Below are 19045 nucleotides of genomic sequence, written 5' to 3'. Positions count from 1 at the left end.
GCCCCAGCCCCGTCCGCTGGTCAGAGCAGCCCCAGCCTCTCTCCCTTTAGTTGGTTAACTGGTTAAACAATATAATTTTAATTGTTTAAATGGTTAACTTTTTTATCGATATTTACATTCCTAGTTTGGAAAGGTAAAGAATATCACTGTTGGTTATATTTTGCAGAGGGATAATAGCAGTCAGTCATATTCTCCCTGTATAAAAATTGTGTTTTCTCTCTCTGATTGTACATGATAGAATTCCATTGTCCTGGCTTTACTGGGACTGTCACACAGGCAAGGATGTGCTAGAATGGTGAATATTGTGACCCTTTGAGAGAACCACACTTTAGAATATGTTACTGATGTCTAAAAGCCAGTAGAGGGAGGAATTTCACTTCAAAAGCTGCTAGAGATCGCTGCCTTGTAATAAAACTGAAAAGAGGGATTATTTGCCTTGATAAAGAAGAAATTAAGTATCATGAAAAGTGATCTTAATAGTATTAATGTCCCCTAATTATTTCCTTGTATTTGTAAATGATTACGACAGCTTTTCTGTAGTCTGTATGTATTCAGTACTTCAAACTTCTCCTCCTATGTCAAGTTTCTCATTCCTTCTTCTAAGGTGATTAAACTGGGTCTCTTGGGTTTTGGGGTGGGGATTTGTTTTGTTTTTGTTTTTCATTTCAGATTTTCTTTTATAATACTATGTGGTTCCCCACACACACACTCCATGAGTTCTTGAAAATGTCTGAACCATTTTTCCTTAGACTTTTCTTAGAAAACAAACACACACCAAAACAATTAGTTTTTCAGCTGACAAATGTGACAAATTTCCGCCAAAATTATTAAAGTTTGGCAACATTATAAGCTGCTGAAGAAGACCTTTCAGAGTGTAAGTGCTTGTGTAGCCATAGCTAAAGATATCTTTATGCACTCTACTTGTAACTGATACAGGAACTCCATTTCTTTCTAAAATAAAAATAAATACATAAATTAAAAACTGAACAGAGTGTAACTTTGCAGAGAATAGAGATACAGATATTCACAACTTTCCTTCCCAGCTCCATCCACTTCACTACTTCTATGTGAAATCTCCTTTCAAGTGGTAGGATTTTTGACTTAAAACCCCATAGTAGCTGAGTACTCTGTCAAACATTTTCAGTTCATAAACTTATTCCTGTGCAAGGTCACAGCTGTGCTGATTGAGTATGGCCAATGTGAGTACGTCAGCACCAGCACTAGAGACAGGAAACAGTTTGACTGGAGATCTGAACAGTAACTACATGATTAACTTGGAAAGCTTGTCTTTCATTGCTTGACTGACATTTTTAGAAACTTGCATAGCCTGTTTTATGTAACTGATTCCTTTTTTAAACTGACAGATTTGCAGCTTCACTTGAGTGTTACATAGTAAGCATGAGTCAGCAGACGGGCATTACTTCCTTTGTTGGTTCACACAAGAAGTAGAATAAGATATTAACGTGAATCCTGGTAGTGGCCTTTTAGTTTGGCATAATAGATACAGCAATTTCCTACAGTATCCTTAAAATACTTTATTGTATTACATTTATGTGTTATTGTGGGCTGGGATTGTATGTAACTTCTATAGCAAGGCAATATGACGGATGTAAGATCTGGGAATTCAAAAGCCTGTGTTGAAAATGTGCCAGACAAGTATGGACTTTTGGGACAATAAGTGGATTTCTTGGAAAATCCCTGGCCAGAATTTAATGCACATTCCCTAACTCTGATTATGCAGAAACCAAGCCTTTTGAAGCTAGGCACTAAGGAGATGGTCATTGTTTGCTGATTACCTGTTACAGAACGCAAAGATCAAAGCCCCTAGCACGATAAAAAACTGGCTGGTCTGCCCAGTCTTGTTTCTGGATCTAAAACAGAGGAAGTGTGGGGAAAACCTATTTGTGGATTTTGAAGGACTAAAACCTAACAGAACCCTAGGTTGGATTTGGGGTGACCTCTGGTAATAATAGTATGCATGTAGGTTCTTTTATTGTTTTAATACGTTTTCTCTGTAATACCTTTACCCTGAGAATAAATGTGCTTGCTTAAAAGGAGTTGTATGGTCATTTATATCTAGATTTGGAAGGATTAGATTTTTATTGGTATATGTAGACATAACCATACAAACACAAACTGAAGAAAAAATATTTTCATCAATAATAATAGAAATGTACAGATGGGCAAAGTAAGAAAAATGCTGCTTGAGAACACATTAGAGTTTGATTTAAGGATATTTACTTCATGTATTTTTAACGTGAGATTAACCAGCTGTGTTTTAAGGGTTATAAAGCTTTTAATTTTTTGACTCTCAATGTCTACTGTCATTAATAATTATTGTCTGATCCACCCTGTTGTCTGACCCCCCACACCTATAATTTTGCACAACTGTGAAAATTTAAATAATTAAAAATTGAAAAAAATGCTTAAAAAGAAGCATTGATATTATCAGTTGACGAAAACAATCAAATTCTGCCAAGCTTGTTTATAATTGTGGACAATACAGTGGTCGTAGCCCTCAGAGAGAAAGCAAAGCACAGATTCTGGCCTTTCTAGGCAGTCTGGTATGCCAGGCATGCCACAGTGTAAGGCAGAGAGTTGTGCACCCTTAAAATCCCCAGTCAGGAGGCAGACAGGCATTTGTCTCTGCCCAAGAGTGGTGATGGCCGGAAGTTGGAACCCTGAAGTGGGTGCCTTTGGTGGACCACAGAGGGGGAACAGAGGTGTGGTTGCCCTGAAGTTGTGCTAGCTAGTACTACATTTTTTCTTTGTTTGGGTCTTAAAATGTCAAAAGGTGTCTTTCTGAATTTACAACTTGGTATTCTGTGGAAGTGAGCAAAGGGGCAGAACTTAGTTTGGAATAACTTCTTTCAAAAAAAATTTTGTTTTTGTTTTCCCTATTCCTATTTTAATTGAATGTCACTTGACTTAATAAAGAATATAGCCAAACTGTATGGCACTAATTTGGATCTGATTAATAATAGTACTTTACACCAGTGTAATTCCATTGATTTCTTTGCATTTACTCTTATTAGCTCTGGTAAGAGCTGACTCAACCTCCTTAATTTTAATGGACACAGTAATACAGAGGTCAGCAACCTTTCAGAAGTGGTGTGCCGAGTCTTCATTTATTCACTCTGATTTAAGGTTTCTCGGGCCAGTAATACATTTTAACGTTTTTAGAAGGTCTCTTTCTATAAGTCTATAATATATAACTAAACTATTGTTGTATATAAAGTAAATAAGGTTTTTAAAATGTTTAAGAAGCTTCATTTAAAATTAAATTAAAATGCAGAGCCCCCCAACCAGTGGCCAGGACCTAGGCAGTGTGAGTGCCACTGAAAATCAGTTCACGTGCCACCTTTGGCACCCGTGCCATAGGTTGCCTGCTCCTGCACTAATACAACATGTACACCTAGACAAGAACAAATTGAAATGATCTAAACTCTAAATTGGGAAGTTTAGTCTGAATTCAGACTAATGTGAAATTACAGTTTGGATTCAGTAGCCAGATATTGTGCAGTTTTTTATTGGTGATGTTTACAAGTAAACCTGCTGGTCCAGTTTAGCTAATAATTTTGGTTCTTGGTCTAGGGAATATCTGTTTCTACTGGTATCAGATTTTCAGCAGCAGTGTTTTCTTGGCAACTATTTGAACACTAGTTCTGAATTTCTAAGCTCAGAGCGTTTGAGATTCAAGATGTCTGCCATGCTAATATGTATGTCCATATTACAACTACCGTGGTGTTGAAAAGGCAGATTCTGCTCTGAAAGTTGAGTGGAAGAGTTTAGTTAAGGGCAATTCTGTTTTACACATATGTAATTTGAGACTTCTTTCTATTAAAGTAAAAATGTTCATAGCACATGGGGAAATGTCCCCTCCATCCCCAGTGGAACATTTTTCTCTTCCAGCAGTCCTTATAGACAGCAACAGCTTTCTTTTTAAAGTGCTGTTAGGAAGAGACTCAAGAAAATACTTTTATTAATGCTTCCATTAACTCCGGAGAGGTTTCCTGGATTGTAGATTTAGGTGCTCTCATTCTGTCACTCAGAGTTAATACAGCCGTGTTGTACTAGCTGCTGTGTTTCCAACAGCTTTAGTTGCCTGCAAAATTTTCCATCTTTTTAATGTGATTTTTAATATCTTCCTTTTTCATTCCCGTTCTTTTACCTATTTGCGCTGAGAGTTTTACAATTAATTTCATATTACGTTTTGTCTTATTTATAGAGACCTTTTTGGAATATAGGAAATGGTAAATATAAGACAATTGAACAGTGAAAGATGTAACAATGAAGAAGTGTTGGTATTTGGCTACTTGTAGTATATTGATTCCTAGTTATGCTTTTTGTGAAAGCATACAATAAGCCTGTGCTGATTCTATCCCCCAAAATAACCCATTATAATGCACTTAATCTGTTTTATTCATATGGTGATTCACTTAATTCCAAGTCCATGGCTAAAAAAATCTTTTGCAAAACACATGTATGCACACCAATAAAAGATGTGAAACAAAAACCTAAAGTTCTCCTCCACTCAGTTTGCCTCATGTCCCAACTCAGTCCAGTCTGTTCCTCTCCTTGCTTGGCTGCTCAGGAAGATGAAAGTGATGGTGGATATTGTAGCACAGAAAGTGCCATCTGAAAATGATGTTCATGTGGCCAGGAGCTATCTTACGAAGATCTTGAGAAGTTCCATGAGGTACAGTACTGCTTTTACAAAGTGCATCATTCCCATTCCTTGTCTTTGGCAGAATCTCTCATTCCTTTTGCCAAACCTAGTGGAAACCAGTGTGAAAATCCTCTCCTCCCACTTCCATTTCCTCATACACCAAATGTTACCTGTGATGTGGTAGTCTTCTAGTCTTGTGTTTCACTTGTCATATGTGTTAAAAAGGTAATTTTCTTGTAATATGGAGACTTTAACTTCTTTATTGCATTGATGGCACAACTGAAGCACTAAAGGTATGGTGTCATGAATTTACCTAAAAGACAGCTGTAGTTTACTTCTCCAATATCATCAGCACTGAAATAAATTGAGGAAATAAAAAAAACTCCTGGCTGCTGCTAAATAAAAAACTCCTCCTCCCTTCCTCCCTCAACTCCTCCCCTCCCTCCCAGCATCTCCTGCACACTGGAGAACAGCTGTTTCCCAGTGTGCAGGAGGCACTGGGAGGGAGGGTGGGGAGTGGGGACTGGGGACTGGATACTCTTGAGGGAGGGGTTGGAATCATGTCTGGGGCCACCAGCCCTGCTGATCAACCTCTTTCCCTCCCTCGCAGCGCATCCTGCATGCTGGGGAACAGCTGTTCAGTGGCTTGCAGGAGGCTCTGGGAGAAAGAGGGAGGAGCAGGGATGGGGCACACTCAGAGGGGTGGAAAGAGGAGGGATAGGGGTGGAGCAGGGACAGGAAGAGGTTGGGGGGGGTGGAGCCTTGGGGGAAGGGGTGGAGTGGGTCTGGGGCCTGAGGCTGAGTGGGGGATTTGGGGGTCCATGAAAAATTGTAAATTAAAATGGGGGTCCTCGGGTTACTAAAGTTTGAGAACTGCTGCTCTAGGAGAATGCCTGATATGTCCTGGGGTGCACTGCACAAGACTGAGCTTCTGTTCCTGGGATGAAGAATTTGAGTCCCACTCCTGGAGCTTGTGTGCAATGACAGTGTGATAGCTCCACTTAACTTTCTTCATGTTGCTTCTGAGACAGAGTGCAGTGAAACTACTTGGCAGCATGGCAAGAGAATAGACTAGAATGAACTTGCTTCTGTTCATTGCAGCAAATAAAATGCACCAAAAACATAAACAAAAGCCTACTGAAATGCCTAGGATTTCTGGTAATTATAGAGGAGCCCCTGTTGTACTCTGTGGCCCCAGGACCTCTCAGTAAAACTACAGCTGCCTTGTGGAAATACTTTATGTACTGTATGTGGAGACTATGCAAAGGCAGTTAACAGGAACCTGGCACAACCTTCCACGTTGCCTGTTCCTACAAATAGTCTCAAAAAAGGGTTTTTTCTGTGCTGCGGGAGAGACGTCGAGTTATTTTGAAATCTAGTGACTATTTTATAATCCAGTTAAAAAAAAGAGGGTGAATAAGGGAAGGAAAAGGTGTCTGTCTGTTAAAGGATCGGACTCGGGAGTTCTGGGTTCTGAAAGCAGCTCTGTGATCTTGGATAGGTTACTTATGCTTGCTAGGGAACATTGTCCAAAGTCCCATTAACTTTCAGTGAGGCTTAGGCTTCAAAGTGCCTAAGCCATTTTTGAAAAAAAGGTATATTGGCTCCTGAGTCACCTAAAGTACTTTTGAAAATTTTATCCAATAATATTTACCTACTTAAGACTAAATTAATAATAATTTGCAGTTCCATTCAAGCACTTTACTACTACTATCATCATTATTATTATTAAATAATTGTCAAGCTATAGTGGGGTGAAAGCAGTAAGGTTGAGAGTAGTTTCATAGGATGATTCTAGAAGACTAAAATCTAGAGACTTACTATTTGGATTGGTAAATAGGGGGTCTCTGGAATTACTTAGGTGAAAAAGTTTTGGACTAAAGTTATGCCTCTGAACCAATATTTAGGCCCCTGCATGAATTATCTGACTTTCAGAGGGGGAGAACACCCACAGTTCCCACTGATTTCTATGGGAACTGCTGGTTTTTACCACGTTTGAAAGGTAGGTGGTTTTACTTAGGTGCTAACTTTAGATACACAGCTTTAACCTTTAATTTATTTTGGATGCTCTGAGCCATTTGAATGCTAGAGCAGAGCTGGTTTGTGTTAAAAATCAGGCCTCTGTCACCCTTACAAACTGGGATAGAATAAAAATATTTATGGTTTTGTCCTTCCTCCGGCCCCTAATCTCTCTCCTCCTCAGCCCTTCCCATATACACACCTACACAACAAACTTTACAAAATCAGGAGTTGCCATGTTATAAAATGAGACATAAAGCTCACTGGTCCTTTGAATAGTGCAAGTTCCAAATAAATTCTAGGTTCCTATTTACTTGTCATAAAAATACAACCACAAACCTTGCATAGAATTAATGTTTCATTGTCTGTGTGTCAAGTGTTTTGAAGGCAAGTTGGCATCTTTTCAAAACTGGCTTGTAGAGCATTACATAGCACATTGTAATTTAAACCTATTTTGTATCTGTTTTGTCTCTCTCATGGGTTAATTAGATTTGGTGCCCAGTGTTTTTCACTGCATGTCACCTTATTAGGAGTTCTGTATTAAAAGTATGTGCTCCAACTCTTTCATTTCAGAAGAAATGATCTAGCCTGCAGGCCCCACTCCTGGCATGCAACCAAATTCACAGAGAATCAGCCTGAGGCAGCCACGTCACAGCTCTCCTCAACCAATGTCTGCACTTCCTGGCACTCCCGATATCATGCAAGGTGAGTTTCTGTTTAAGCTGCACGTATCAAGCTCCCACGGTAAGAGAACAATAATGTGCCTCATATTGTTCATGATTTTAAACCGTGAATGTGGAATCTTTTGATTTCATTTATATGGTAATCTGTTTTTAAAATGTGAAGATAGTATTGAGAATTCCAAATATATCAACAAGTGGGTGAACAGCTGCTAATATAAATTTAGTTCAGAAATATATTTCATTATGTACGTATGTAAATAAAAGGCAGCTGAGATATGTACGTATCTAAATAAAAGGCAGTTGCTTTTTTTCTTGCTGAGCATTTCTTTTCAACATCCACTTTTTAGTGTCATAAATCTTTGTAAGGGCATGTGGAAAAGTACGCTAAATGCATTAATATCTTCAGTTTAATGGAAAAATACCAGAGGTATTGTTAGAAAGCAGCATTCTTTGAAAAGCAATATAAACTCTCTCTTAGGGGAAACAGAGCATTTTTGTTTTAGACATTAAGATATTATTGACTGTTTCATTAGTGAAATTACTTCCCATAATCTGATCTCCACTACAGTACATGTTTAGTGTTTGTTTATAGCAAGAGAGAGGTCAATTACTGTCTCTTTCTATAGTTAAAATACTTACATTTGTTAGGTCTCATTCAACCCTGTAATGGAAATCCTGGCATCCTTGTTTTGGTCGTGAAACTTCTTTAATTTTTTAGTAGAGTGTGATAGGATCTGATTACAGGGCCTTTTTAGTTTTCTCCTTATAAATTACACTCTTTTAGCAACAAACCTCATGAAAATGTTATTTTCCTCTCAATTTAACTCCCATTTGGAGCATGGTTATGCTAGGAATTAGGGAAAAATCACTCTGGGATACATTCCTAAGTTACAAAGCTGTCTTGAGATTCTGTACTTTATTGCTGTAGATTCTCCATCACAGCTTTCTTTTCTTAATACTTTGTGGTACAACCCGCCCACCCCCTTACTTTAGGATTTCATTTTATGAAGCTGTAACTAATTAGATCTTTTAAAAAGTTCCCTGCTATTTTTTTTTAAAAATAGTTTCCATTCAGCCCTTAAAGAGTAATACAAATACTAATTTTTATTTAAAGAAAATCCTGCACATTTTGATCCTCCCTCCACATCTTCGCATTGTAACATTTTATTGCTAGAGGGGCTTTTATACATTCTATTTCTCTACCTCTTGATAATACTTCCTCTCAGCTTACCGGGCATTGTACTGTGTATTTAAATAGTACATGGGTGGTATTCCACTTACATTGCTGAACGGAGCAGCAGACCACATGAAGCCAGACAAAAATGCAGAAATTCTTACAGCTTTACTTCTGAGTTGTGATATTAGCTGTATAGCACTTCAGACCAGAAGTCATTACTACATATTTTGACAGAGGTGTTACACTGATATGCTTTCTGCTCATCTCTGATGGCTACTTCGATGAAACTTAACGTTCTGTTTGTCAGAGTAGAGAATAATTATTTACAGCCTGATCTGGAAGGGTGCTGAGTAACTACAGTTCACAACTGAAGGCAGTGGATTCTGATTAGACCCGTGAATTGTACATTAGGATTAAGAGGGATAGTGTCTCTTCTTCATTTTGATCAATGCCAAGCATGCTGTTCTCACTGAACAAATAAAAACCAGCAGCAGCCCCAATGTCCTGCCATATGTTCCTTACCAGTGAAAAAGGTTCTAATGTCCAAGGCACTTTCTGTATGAAACATTGTATTTGCCTAATGTACTACTATTAAGAGCTCTCTAATTAATTAGTTACATGTTTTGAACACTTAGAATATGAAAGTCACCATATAAAGCCATAAGTTAGTGTGCCCTATCGTTACAAATATTTTTTGAACGTTTATATCTTTGTGTGTTTTACATAAGCTGTTTGCTTCCTTGGTCATCTTGGTTGTGTAATTAAACACCAAGTCTTAATGTTATGCCTCTGACTGTATTGAGTGAAGTGAAAAAAGTTCAAAGGCAATTTTTCTTTTGCTGTTGTAGCAACTGCTGTGTAGACCGCAGCGCTAGAGAGGGCTGTTCATTTCCATTTAAACTTCTTGACAGAGAGAGGAATTCTGTCCTATCTAAACTATACAAGAGTGACCATTAAGCTGATGTATAATTTCATTATTAGCTTTCATTGTGTGTATTAGAAAAAGTTTGATGGACACTGTAGTGGAGTGACTGCCCCACTGCCACAGAACAGGGGTTAAAAACAGCCCTGGAGAGGGCTGTGGCTGGGATAAAAGGAGTGAAAGCAGCTGAGTGAGTAGCTGAACACAGGTGTGGCCAGCTCAATCAGGGCCCAGCTGGCCCTGATAAGAGGGCTGGGGGCCAGGAGTTGAAGGAGTCTCACTCTAGCACTGGGCTGGGAAGGGCTGGCTTCCTGAGAGCAAGGTACCTGAGGCAGAGCAGTGCTGGGGAAGGGTAAGAGGAGCTGGGGAGCTCCAGCCTGGTAAACCCCCAGGCTACAGGCCTTGTTGAAGGCTTACAAAGGTACTATGGCTACAGAGGTGCGGCCTGGGAATAGGCAGAGGCAGCTGGTCCTACCCCCTTGCCAATGATGAATGGCCATTACAGACTGTGGTCTGCCCCAGTGCATGGGGGCTAGATGACGAGTGGCAGTAGCCACTGAGACAAGGTAGATTTAAAGGGTTGTGGGTTCCCCGAGGAGGGGAAACCCAGAGTAAGGGGGTACTGCTGGGGGCAGAACCCTGAGGAAAGGGGCACCGGGGTGCAGGAGGAACATGGGGCCTAAGGCAGGTGAGTCACTGGCCAGAAGGAGGTGCTCCAGAGCTGGAGTTGAGCTAATTCCCAAGACAACCAGCAGGAGGTGCCACACCAGTGAGTCTCTGCCTTGCTACAGACACTTTATATAGTAGTTATAGAGAAGTAGAACAATGCTGGAATTTCTAGCATTGTGCTGTGCCTGTGTGAGAAATCAGTCTCTTTTGTACCAGTCCTTTACTAGCAGTGTCTGATAAGTTTGATGCTCTGCCTCTCTAGCTACTGGAAGGAAAAAGGAGCCGCCTTCTTCTCCCCTTCCCTCATGCTGCTCAGCTTCCTCAAGGGGTGGGTGGTCTTCTGCTCCTCATCCACAGCTTCATTGCTGTTGAAAAGTAGGGTGACTCTTGCTACTGAATACCTCCTCTGCTCTCCAGCCTTGTGAGGAGAGGCAGGGAAGACAGTGGTCTCTGCTACTTTATCCTATTCTCCATTTCTTAGGTCATCCTACTCTGTATATAACTTAAGTGCCTGCCTCTGCTTCTGCTCTTAGCTTTCCTAAGCATTTCTGCAGATTGGCATGGTTTTTGACAGTTTCTCTGCTGCTCATGGGATTCTGGGGAGCACTGCAGAATCGGGCTGGAGTCTGGTTCATTTCAATCTGCTATATAGGCATGTAGGTATAATTGCTCTCCCGTCTGAACTGCTGTAGTGCCTTTCACCCAAGAATCGCAAAGTGCTTGATAAGCTTCATAATACATAGAAATGCAGGGCTCAAAGGGACCTTGGAAGGTCATCAAGTCCAACCCAAGATCATCCTTGACAGATGTTTGTGCAATCTGTTCTGAAAAACCTCCAATGATGGGGATTCTACAACCTCGCTTAGAAGGCCATTACAGAGTTTAACTATCCTTATAATTAGAAAGGTTTTCCCAATACCTAAGCTAAATTTCCCTTATCCATTACTTCTTATCCTACTCTCAGTGGACATGGAGAACAATTGATCACTGTCCTCATTACAACAGCCCTTAACATATATGAAGACTGTTATCAGGTCCGTCCTCAGTCTTCTTTCCTCAAAACTAAACATCCCCAGCTTTTTAATCCTTTCCTCATAGGACAGGTTTTCTAAGACTTTTGTCATTTCTATTGCTCTCCTCTGGACTCTCTCCAATTTGTTCACATCTTTCCTAAAGTGTAGCACCCGGAATTGAACACAGTACATCAGCTGACACCTCACCAGTGCTGAGTTGAGCAGGACACTTACCTCCTGTCTCATACATATGACGTTTTTGTAAATACACCCCAGAGTGATATTAGCCTTTTTCATACCTGAATCACATTGTTGATCCATATTCAATTTATGATCTGTTGTAACCTCTAGTTCCTTTTCAACAGTATGACTACCTAGCTGGTTATTCTCTGTTTTGTAGTTGTACATTTGATTTTTCCTTCCTAAAAGTAATACTTTGTGCTTGTCTTTATTGAATTTCATCTTGTTGATTTCGGACCAATTTTCTACCACAGTTGCTATTATTTAGTATTTGTATTACAATAGCATCCAACCAGGATTGGAGCTCCACTATACTGGGTCTGGTACAAACATATATGTAGTTCCCTACAATATCAAGAAAAGTAACCAAGTGTGGGAGATATGGATACAATCAAATATATAGTTTGCTTATATAATGTAAAATTTGCTATTAAAAAGTTAGCATGGCTTAACTGTCAGTTATCCTGATGTGATCCTCAAAACAGCCATCCTAGATTGGCTTATTTCTTCTCGACATTGTGGCAGAAGGTTGTCTTGGGAAGCAGTTTAAAAGAGGACAGGCCTTACTGATTAATTCAGAGGGGGCAACCCATGTGGAAGAAGGCGCAAAGATTGGCCCAAATGTGTCGATGATGCCAGCCTCATTAGCTGAGTGGTAGAGGCGTGGGAAGCAGTGTGATAAATGACGAGTGGAAAGGTAGGGATGGGCAAAGTTGTGAAGGGCCTTAATGCAAGGAAAAAAGCTTGAATTTAGTGCAGGGAAGCAGGGAGAGCTAATGTCAGGGTGTGACGGGTTGGATCACAGAAATCTCCCTTTGGGACTGCCACCTGATGTACTTTGACTACCTCTGAGTCTGTTTTCCCTGCCAGCTTAGATTTCGGTGCCCTGTCTGATGCACTTGCCTGTTACAAACCCAGACCCAGATCTGAACCACGTCCCCTAAAACCTGCAGGCTTAACTGAAAACAGCTTAAGATGTGTTCCTGTCTCCAACACTCAGATGCCCTGCTCCCAATGGGATTCAAACCCTAAATAAATCTGTTTTACCCTGTATAAAGCTTGTACAAGGTAAAGTCGTAAATTGTTCGCCCTCTTTAACACTGATAGAGAGATGCGCGGCTGTCTGCCCCCCCAGGTATTAATGCATACTCTGAGTTAATTAATAAGTAAAAAGTGATTTTTATTAAATACTAAAAGTAGGATTTAAGTGGTTCCAAGTAATAACAGGCAGAACAAAGTGAACTACCAAGCAAAATAAAATAAAATGCACAAGTCTAAACCTAACACAGTAAGAAAGTAATTACAGATGAAATTTCACCCTCAGATGTTCTAGCAAGCTGCTTTTACAGACTAGCTTTCTTCTAGTCTAGGTCCAGCAATCACTCATACCCCTATGGTTACTGTCCTTTGTTCCAGTTTCTTTCAGGTATCCTTTGGGGGTGGAGAGACTATCTCTTGAACCAACTGCAAACAAAATGGAGCGGTTTCCCATGGGCTTAAACAGACTTTCTCTTGTGGGTGCAGACCCCCTCCTCTTTCCTATCCAGAATTCACCTCCAAGATGGAGTTTTGGAGTCACACGGGCAAGTCACATGTCCATGCATGACTGAGTTCCTTACCAGCCAGGGAAAGCTCAGATGTGGATTGACATCTCCAAGTTCAGTGTTAGCTTAAGTGTTCTTTGATTGGGCACTTACTGAGAATAGTCTTTTCTGAGGAAGCTGACCAACTGCTTCACTGAGGCTACTTAAAATTAAACAAGTACATAGTCAATACTAATAACTTTGAATAGAAAAATGATACATGCATACAAATAGGATGAATATATTCAGTAGATCATAACCTTTGCAGAGATATGTTACATGGCATATGTAGCATAGAACATATTCCAGTTATATCATATATGCATTCATAAGCATATTCCCATAAAGCATTATGGAGAAAAACATCACACAGGGGTCAAAGAGGGAGTGATGTGATCAGAGTAGTGGGCAAGGACGATGACTGTAATAACTGTTTTGTATGGACCAGAGATGGATGTCGGGGAGCAGAGATAACAGTAGCCAGGATGAGAGACATGAGCCTTGGCAAAAATTTTAGCTATGGGCAAAAATCAATATTATAAAGGAAGAAGCAGCAAAATTTGGGGGCAGTCTGAATGAGCAAGAGAGAGAGGGCAGTGCTGATGGCCTGAATGACTAGGAGGATGGTGGTTGTGTTACTAGTGATGGAGTGGGAAGAATTTCTGAGGGAGGAAAGGCCAGGAGTTGAGTGTTGGCCATGTTAAGTTGAAGTTGATAGCAGAGCTCCTGGGAAGAGATGTTGCAGAACTGTACTGAGTTGCAGGATGGGATAGAGGGAGTGAAGAGGTGGGATAGATTTGTAAGTCATTGGCAAAGTGATGGTAGCTGAAACCTTTTGTGTTGAAAGAGAGAGAGCACATGCAGGGTGAGAGCTGTAATAGGAGGATTTGTGGCAGTGGTTGCAAGCAGCACATAGTGGTTTAGAAGTGAAGGGTGGAGTTGTGTTTGGAGAAGCAGGTGAGATTAAGGATGAGGTTTTGTGAAGGAAACAGGCAAAGGTAAGAAAGCGGGAGAAAGGGGCAAGAGTTTAGTAGGGAGGGAATGAGGTTGGTGGTGGTATTGGAGATAGAAAGTAAATTGGAAACTTTGGGGTTTGGTGTCAGGAGATGGGGATGAAGGGAGGGAAGTCAGACTTTTCTTTGAATGTCAACATGATCTTACATGAAGGGGTGATTCCAGGAGAAGTAGACTTTCTTACATCTCATTATTCCTGTTGTGCAGTAAGATAAACTTGAGATGCAGCTGCTGAAGTTCAGGCACTGTGTTAATAGTGGAGGAAGGATGAAGCCTTGATTCCACCTTCTCAAACCACTAGGAGACATGTCTCTCTGATAATTGCTGTCTGGGTGGATAGTACAAACCCCCCATTTAAAATCAGCTTCATTGTTGTAGTTGTATTGACTTACTGCTGATGGTATTGTATGTTCTTCTGTTATAGCTCCTCCTCTCATGACCTGTCAAACTCATGGGATCAGTCAAATCTGCATCGCACGTCTGAGCGATTCAGTTCCCTGGGAAGTATGGACAGCTGGGACCACACTCTCCAAACATCCCAGTATGGAAGACTTTCCTCTGCAAAGTCCAACAATAGCATTGATCATGTAGGGAACCAAAGCAAGCGGGATTCCGCCTATGGCTCTTTCTCCACTAGTTCGAGTACTCCTGATCACACTCTGTCCAACATGGATGCTGCTTCAACGGAGAACATGCTGTACAAAGTAGGCCACTGGGACACTGCAAAGCACGGAAATAGCAAGACTGGCCAGTTAGTGAATGATAACAGTGGACTGGAGGACAGACCTGGATACTTGCCACTTCCCATTCAATATGAGACTAGAAAGAGCCCTCGATTGGAGGAACAGCCTAATTCCAAGCTCTCTGGTTCTGGAAGATCAAATTTTGGACCTGTCTGGCATGTTCCTGATAAAAAATCATCCTCCCCTCCACCACCACCTCCACCTCTCCGTAGTGACAGTTTTGCTATTACCAAAGGGCACGAGAAGACCCATGGTTCAATATACTCAGAGGGTGCTAGCACCCAGCACTTTACAGTTCCGACCCAATCTCCGCATAGGAGGGACTGGATCTCAGAAACTGCAGAACAACCAGGAAGACTTGTTAGGGCAAGTGACAGGAGCACAGATGAAAAGAGGGTCAGTAATTCCAATTACAAATCTGATATTAATGTGGACTACAATTTGTCCTCTGCTGGTGATAGGTACAACAATAATTCAGGAAATGCTAACAGACTGCAGTCCTCTTTGTCCAGCACTGATGTTCGGTTTGCACAGCCTGCTTACGGTTACCACCACCAGCGCCAATACAGTGATGAAAGCACTTTCTTTCACCATGCAAGGGCTTCGATTTCGCCTAGAGAGCAGCGACATGTTTCCTCTTACAGTGGCAATAAAGAGCTACTTGCCAACCACTTTCACTGCTACAGTCCAAACCAAGCCAGAATGTTCAGTGCTTCTTCTAACAATGATGCAGCTGAACAGAAGGTGGACAACACTGGACAGAGTCATTATTATTGTGTCACAGCAAAACAGCCTATCCAGGGAAGCTCACGGCCACTACAGCTCAAGGATGAATGTTGGAAACCTGGAATAGGGGCTGATGTTTCCCCTGGACCACATGAAAATCCTGCCGTAGTCACGATGGTCCAAAAACCAAAGTACTATTTACAGCAACAAGCTGTCGAGCCTTTGCTAGAAGGGCGCGAGAAGAGTGGTCACTGTGTAGTGGACAGTGGAGGGGATGTTAAGTCTACTGTAGTGGAAGATCCTAAAAACACAAGTTTTACTGAAAAACCTGGTCAAAAGAAAAACTTTGGCAATTTCGAGGAAAATGACAATAGCTACAGTCAGCATGAGTGTACAAAGAGCTGTGTCCCTATCACTGAACACAGAGCTGCCCAAAAAGAAATCAAGTGGCGACCAGAAGACAGTAGTAAGATTTCTGCTCAGAAGACCCCAATTTTGCACTCTTTAGCTCAGGAAGGGAAAAATCAGTCTGACAACTGCCTGGAAACTGGAATGGATAGACAGCCCCTGTTTGATACGCATACAGCTAAGCAGGCACGCAGAAGTGATCGCTTTGCAACAACCCTGAGAAACGAGATCCAAATGAGGCGAGCGAAGCTGCAGAAAAGCAAAAGCACTGCTACCTTAATAGGGTCAAGCGAAACAGAAGAGGACACTGAAAACTGGAAACCAGATTCAGTGGAGAACTTAAACATGCCTTCAGAGAGTTCTTTTACCAGCTCCTACACGGATCACCTGAAGGAGGCCCAGGCCAGGGTCCTGAGGGCTACTTCCTTCAAAAGGCGGGACTTGGAACCTAGCTCTGCTGATTATCTCCCCAGGTCGCCAGAACGGAAGACAAATAATTACAACTCTTCCTTGTTGGCTTGGGTTTCTGAAGATGTGTCAGGTTTTCTTGAGGCTATGCAGGCTAAACCAAACTCATCAAGGGGTGGCACTCATCATATCTCCCGCATTGGAGCTAGGAAGAGGTTCACAGCAGAACAAAAACTAAAGTCTTACTCTGAACCAGAGAAGATGAATGAAGTGGGGGTGTCAGAAGATGACTGCCATCCCCACCGCCATCCAAATACATCTGACGAAGCCCTGGGCTCTTTTGCAGATAAGTGGAAATTCTTTGAAGAAACGAGTAAGCCCACATATCATAAGTCTGCACAGAAACAAACTCCCTACAGTCTGCCTGAGAGGCCTGATAAAAAAGCTCATGGACACGAAGGTGAGGAGTCTTGGTATGATAGACGGGCTCGGGCTTCCTCTTTTGGAATTGAAAGTACACGAGCTGCAAAAGATCACGTCCATTACCTTGCTCACAAGTCTGCAGACAAAGTGGTGAAAACTGAACAGCCTCAGAGGTTGGGAACATTTGCAGAATATCAGGCATCCTGGAAAGAGCAGAGGACACCTCTAGAGCCAAGGAGTTCAGGAAAGTACCATTCAGCTGATAACATTCTTGATGCAAGCCATGAGCAGCATGAGAAACCCCAGTACACACACGAGAGATCCAGATCGTCCCCTTCTACTGATTTCTACAAACAGGTATGGGCTTTCGTAATCTCCTCTTACTTTAGAATGTGACAGAAGAAAGAAAAATAAATTGTGTATGTAAGTGTTCAAATATAGTCAAAGAACACATGCAAAGTATGATTGTATTATTACAGGTAGCTCACATAAATAGGCTTTACATTAGTGTAGCATTAGTAGTTCAACACGGAACAAAGTACACTGAACTAAACAGTTCAGTCACTTGTATTGTCACTGGCATGAATGAAGAGAAAATAAACTGGTTAGTTTGATTGTGATGTTAGAATATATAGCCAGGACGGATTCTATTTTTATCAGTAAATATATGTAAACGTCGATTTCACCGGATACACACAAACCAACTAAAGGATATTTCCATCAATGACAACAGAAATTCAAATAGGCAAAGTAAGAAAATGCTGCTTGAGAATTTATTAGAGTTTGATTTAAGGATATTTGTTTTGTATATTTTATTTATTGACAATTTGTGGTTTAATGGTTAAAAACCTTTCACTTTTTGAATCTCAATATCTATTATCATTAAATAATTATTATTTGATCCCAACCATTGCTTGACGCCCCAATAATTTCCTTCAACTGTGAAAATTTAAATAGATAAAAATAGATAAAAATGGTAAAAAATAAGCATCAATATTATCTATCAAAATTATTTTAAAAAGTAAATTCTGCTGAGCCTAACTGTATCTCATACTTTACACTAGGGATGAGGGGAGGATGATGGCAAGAAACCAGGGGTCTCAAACGCAAATGACCACGAGGGCCACGTGAGGGCTAGTTCATTGGCCCGAAGGCCACATCACTGACACCCCACCCTCACTGCCCCCAACCCTGCCCACTGCCTGCCTCTTCCTACCCATTCCCTGCCTCCATTCCAACCCCTTTCCTGAAGTCCCCACCCCAGTTCCGCCCCCTCCCTGCCCCCAGAGGTGCATGAGCGGTGTGGTGGGGGCTCAGGGCAGGAAGTTGAGGTGTAGCAAGGGGTTGAGGTGCAGGCTGGGGGCTCAGGACAGGGGATTGGGATGCAGAAGGGGTGTGGGATGCAGCAGGGGGCTCAGGGCAGGGGGTTGAGGTGCAGGCAGGGGGCTCAGGGCAGGGGGTTGGGGTGCAGGCAAGGGGCTCAGGACAGGGGGCTGGGGTGCAGGCAGGGGGCTCAGGGCAGGCAGTTGGGGGGTGGAGTGCAGAGGGCTTCGGGCTCTGGGGTGGCAATGGCGCACCCCGGGGCCAGGGCAGGCTGCTGGCCCCGGCTCCAGCCCCGGACCCAGCCCTGGCCCTAGCCCTGGCCCTGCTCTGGGAAGTAGCTGGAACAATGTCCCTGCAGCCCCTGGGGGAGGGGAGACGCAGGGCTCTGCACGCTGCTTGCCGCACCTCCAGGTACCTCCCCCGATGCTCGCATTGGCCATGGTTCCCCATTCCTGGCCAATGAGAGCTGCGGGGGGGGAGGGGCGGTGCCTGGAAACCAGGGCAACACATGGACAGAGCCCTCTGCTTCTCTCCCCCCACTCCCCCCCGGCCACAGGGACGTGACGCCAGCTGCTTCAGGGAGCGGCGCAGGGCTCAAGGGGGGCAATTCTGCAGCTGCTATTTGTCCACCCTGGCCTGGAGGGAGGCCGGGGGGTGGGCGTGGGCCACTTGGTGGGCCACAGGAGATAGTCGCGCAGGCCACGTGTTTAAACCCTCACCCAACACGACACAGTTGCTCTGCTTCCCTAGCCCCCTTCCCCAGTTCAGATGTCTTGTGGCCCCATAGAACTCTAAGATGGAAAAAGCACTGCAAGGAGGAACAGTCTGTAATCACCTCCCAGGAAAGTGACCAGTTCTCCGCTTTCTTTTAAACTCTCATGGTCCAATAATCAGATACTGCAGCACTCGCTATCTCACCTTAACGGTTATGTTTGAAAATCCGAGGATGTAATAAATGTTAATACAACTTAAAGAAAAAATAGGTGGCCCTTCTATTGTGTATGAGTGATTAAAAGAAATCTAAT

At 42.2% G+C, this 19045-nt stretch overlaps 1 protein-coding gene across 7 annotated transcripts in view; it reads left to right on the top strand.

Moving 5' to 3' along the window:
- SHROOM2 (shroom family member 2) overlaps window positions 1–19045 on the top strand; it is a 206558-nt gene that overhangs the window by 126549 nt on the left and 60964 nt on the right. For 5 of the 7 annotated variants that reach the window (XM_050963270.1, XM_050963278.1, XM_050963297.1 and 2 more), the window contains 2 exons: window positions 7262–7393; window positions 14414–17054. In XM_050963270.1, the coding sequence (XP_050819227.1) occupies window positions 7262–7393; window positions 14414–17054 (2773 nt within the window). Of the gene's footprint in view, window positions 1–7261; window positions 7433–14413; window positions 17055–19045 lie in introns of those variants that run through there. The other 2 variants (XM_050963286.1, XM_050963326.1) reach the window with 2 other exon arrangements.

This window comes from Gopherus flavomarginatus, chromosome 1 (assembly GCF_025201925.1).
Source record: "Gopherus flavomarginatus isolate rGopFla2 chromosome 1, rGopFla2.mat.asm, whole genome shotgun sequence".
In the NCBI taxonomy this organism is placed as follows: domain Eukaryota; kingdom Metazoa; phylum Chordata; order Testudines; family Testudinidae; genus Gopherus; species Gopherus flavomarginatus.
This window is presented reverse-complemented; position numbering and strand designations above follow the sequence as displayed.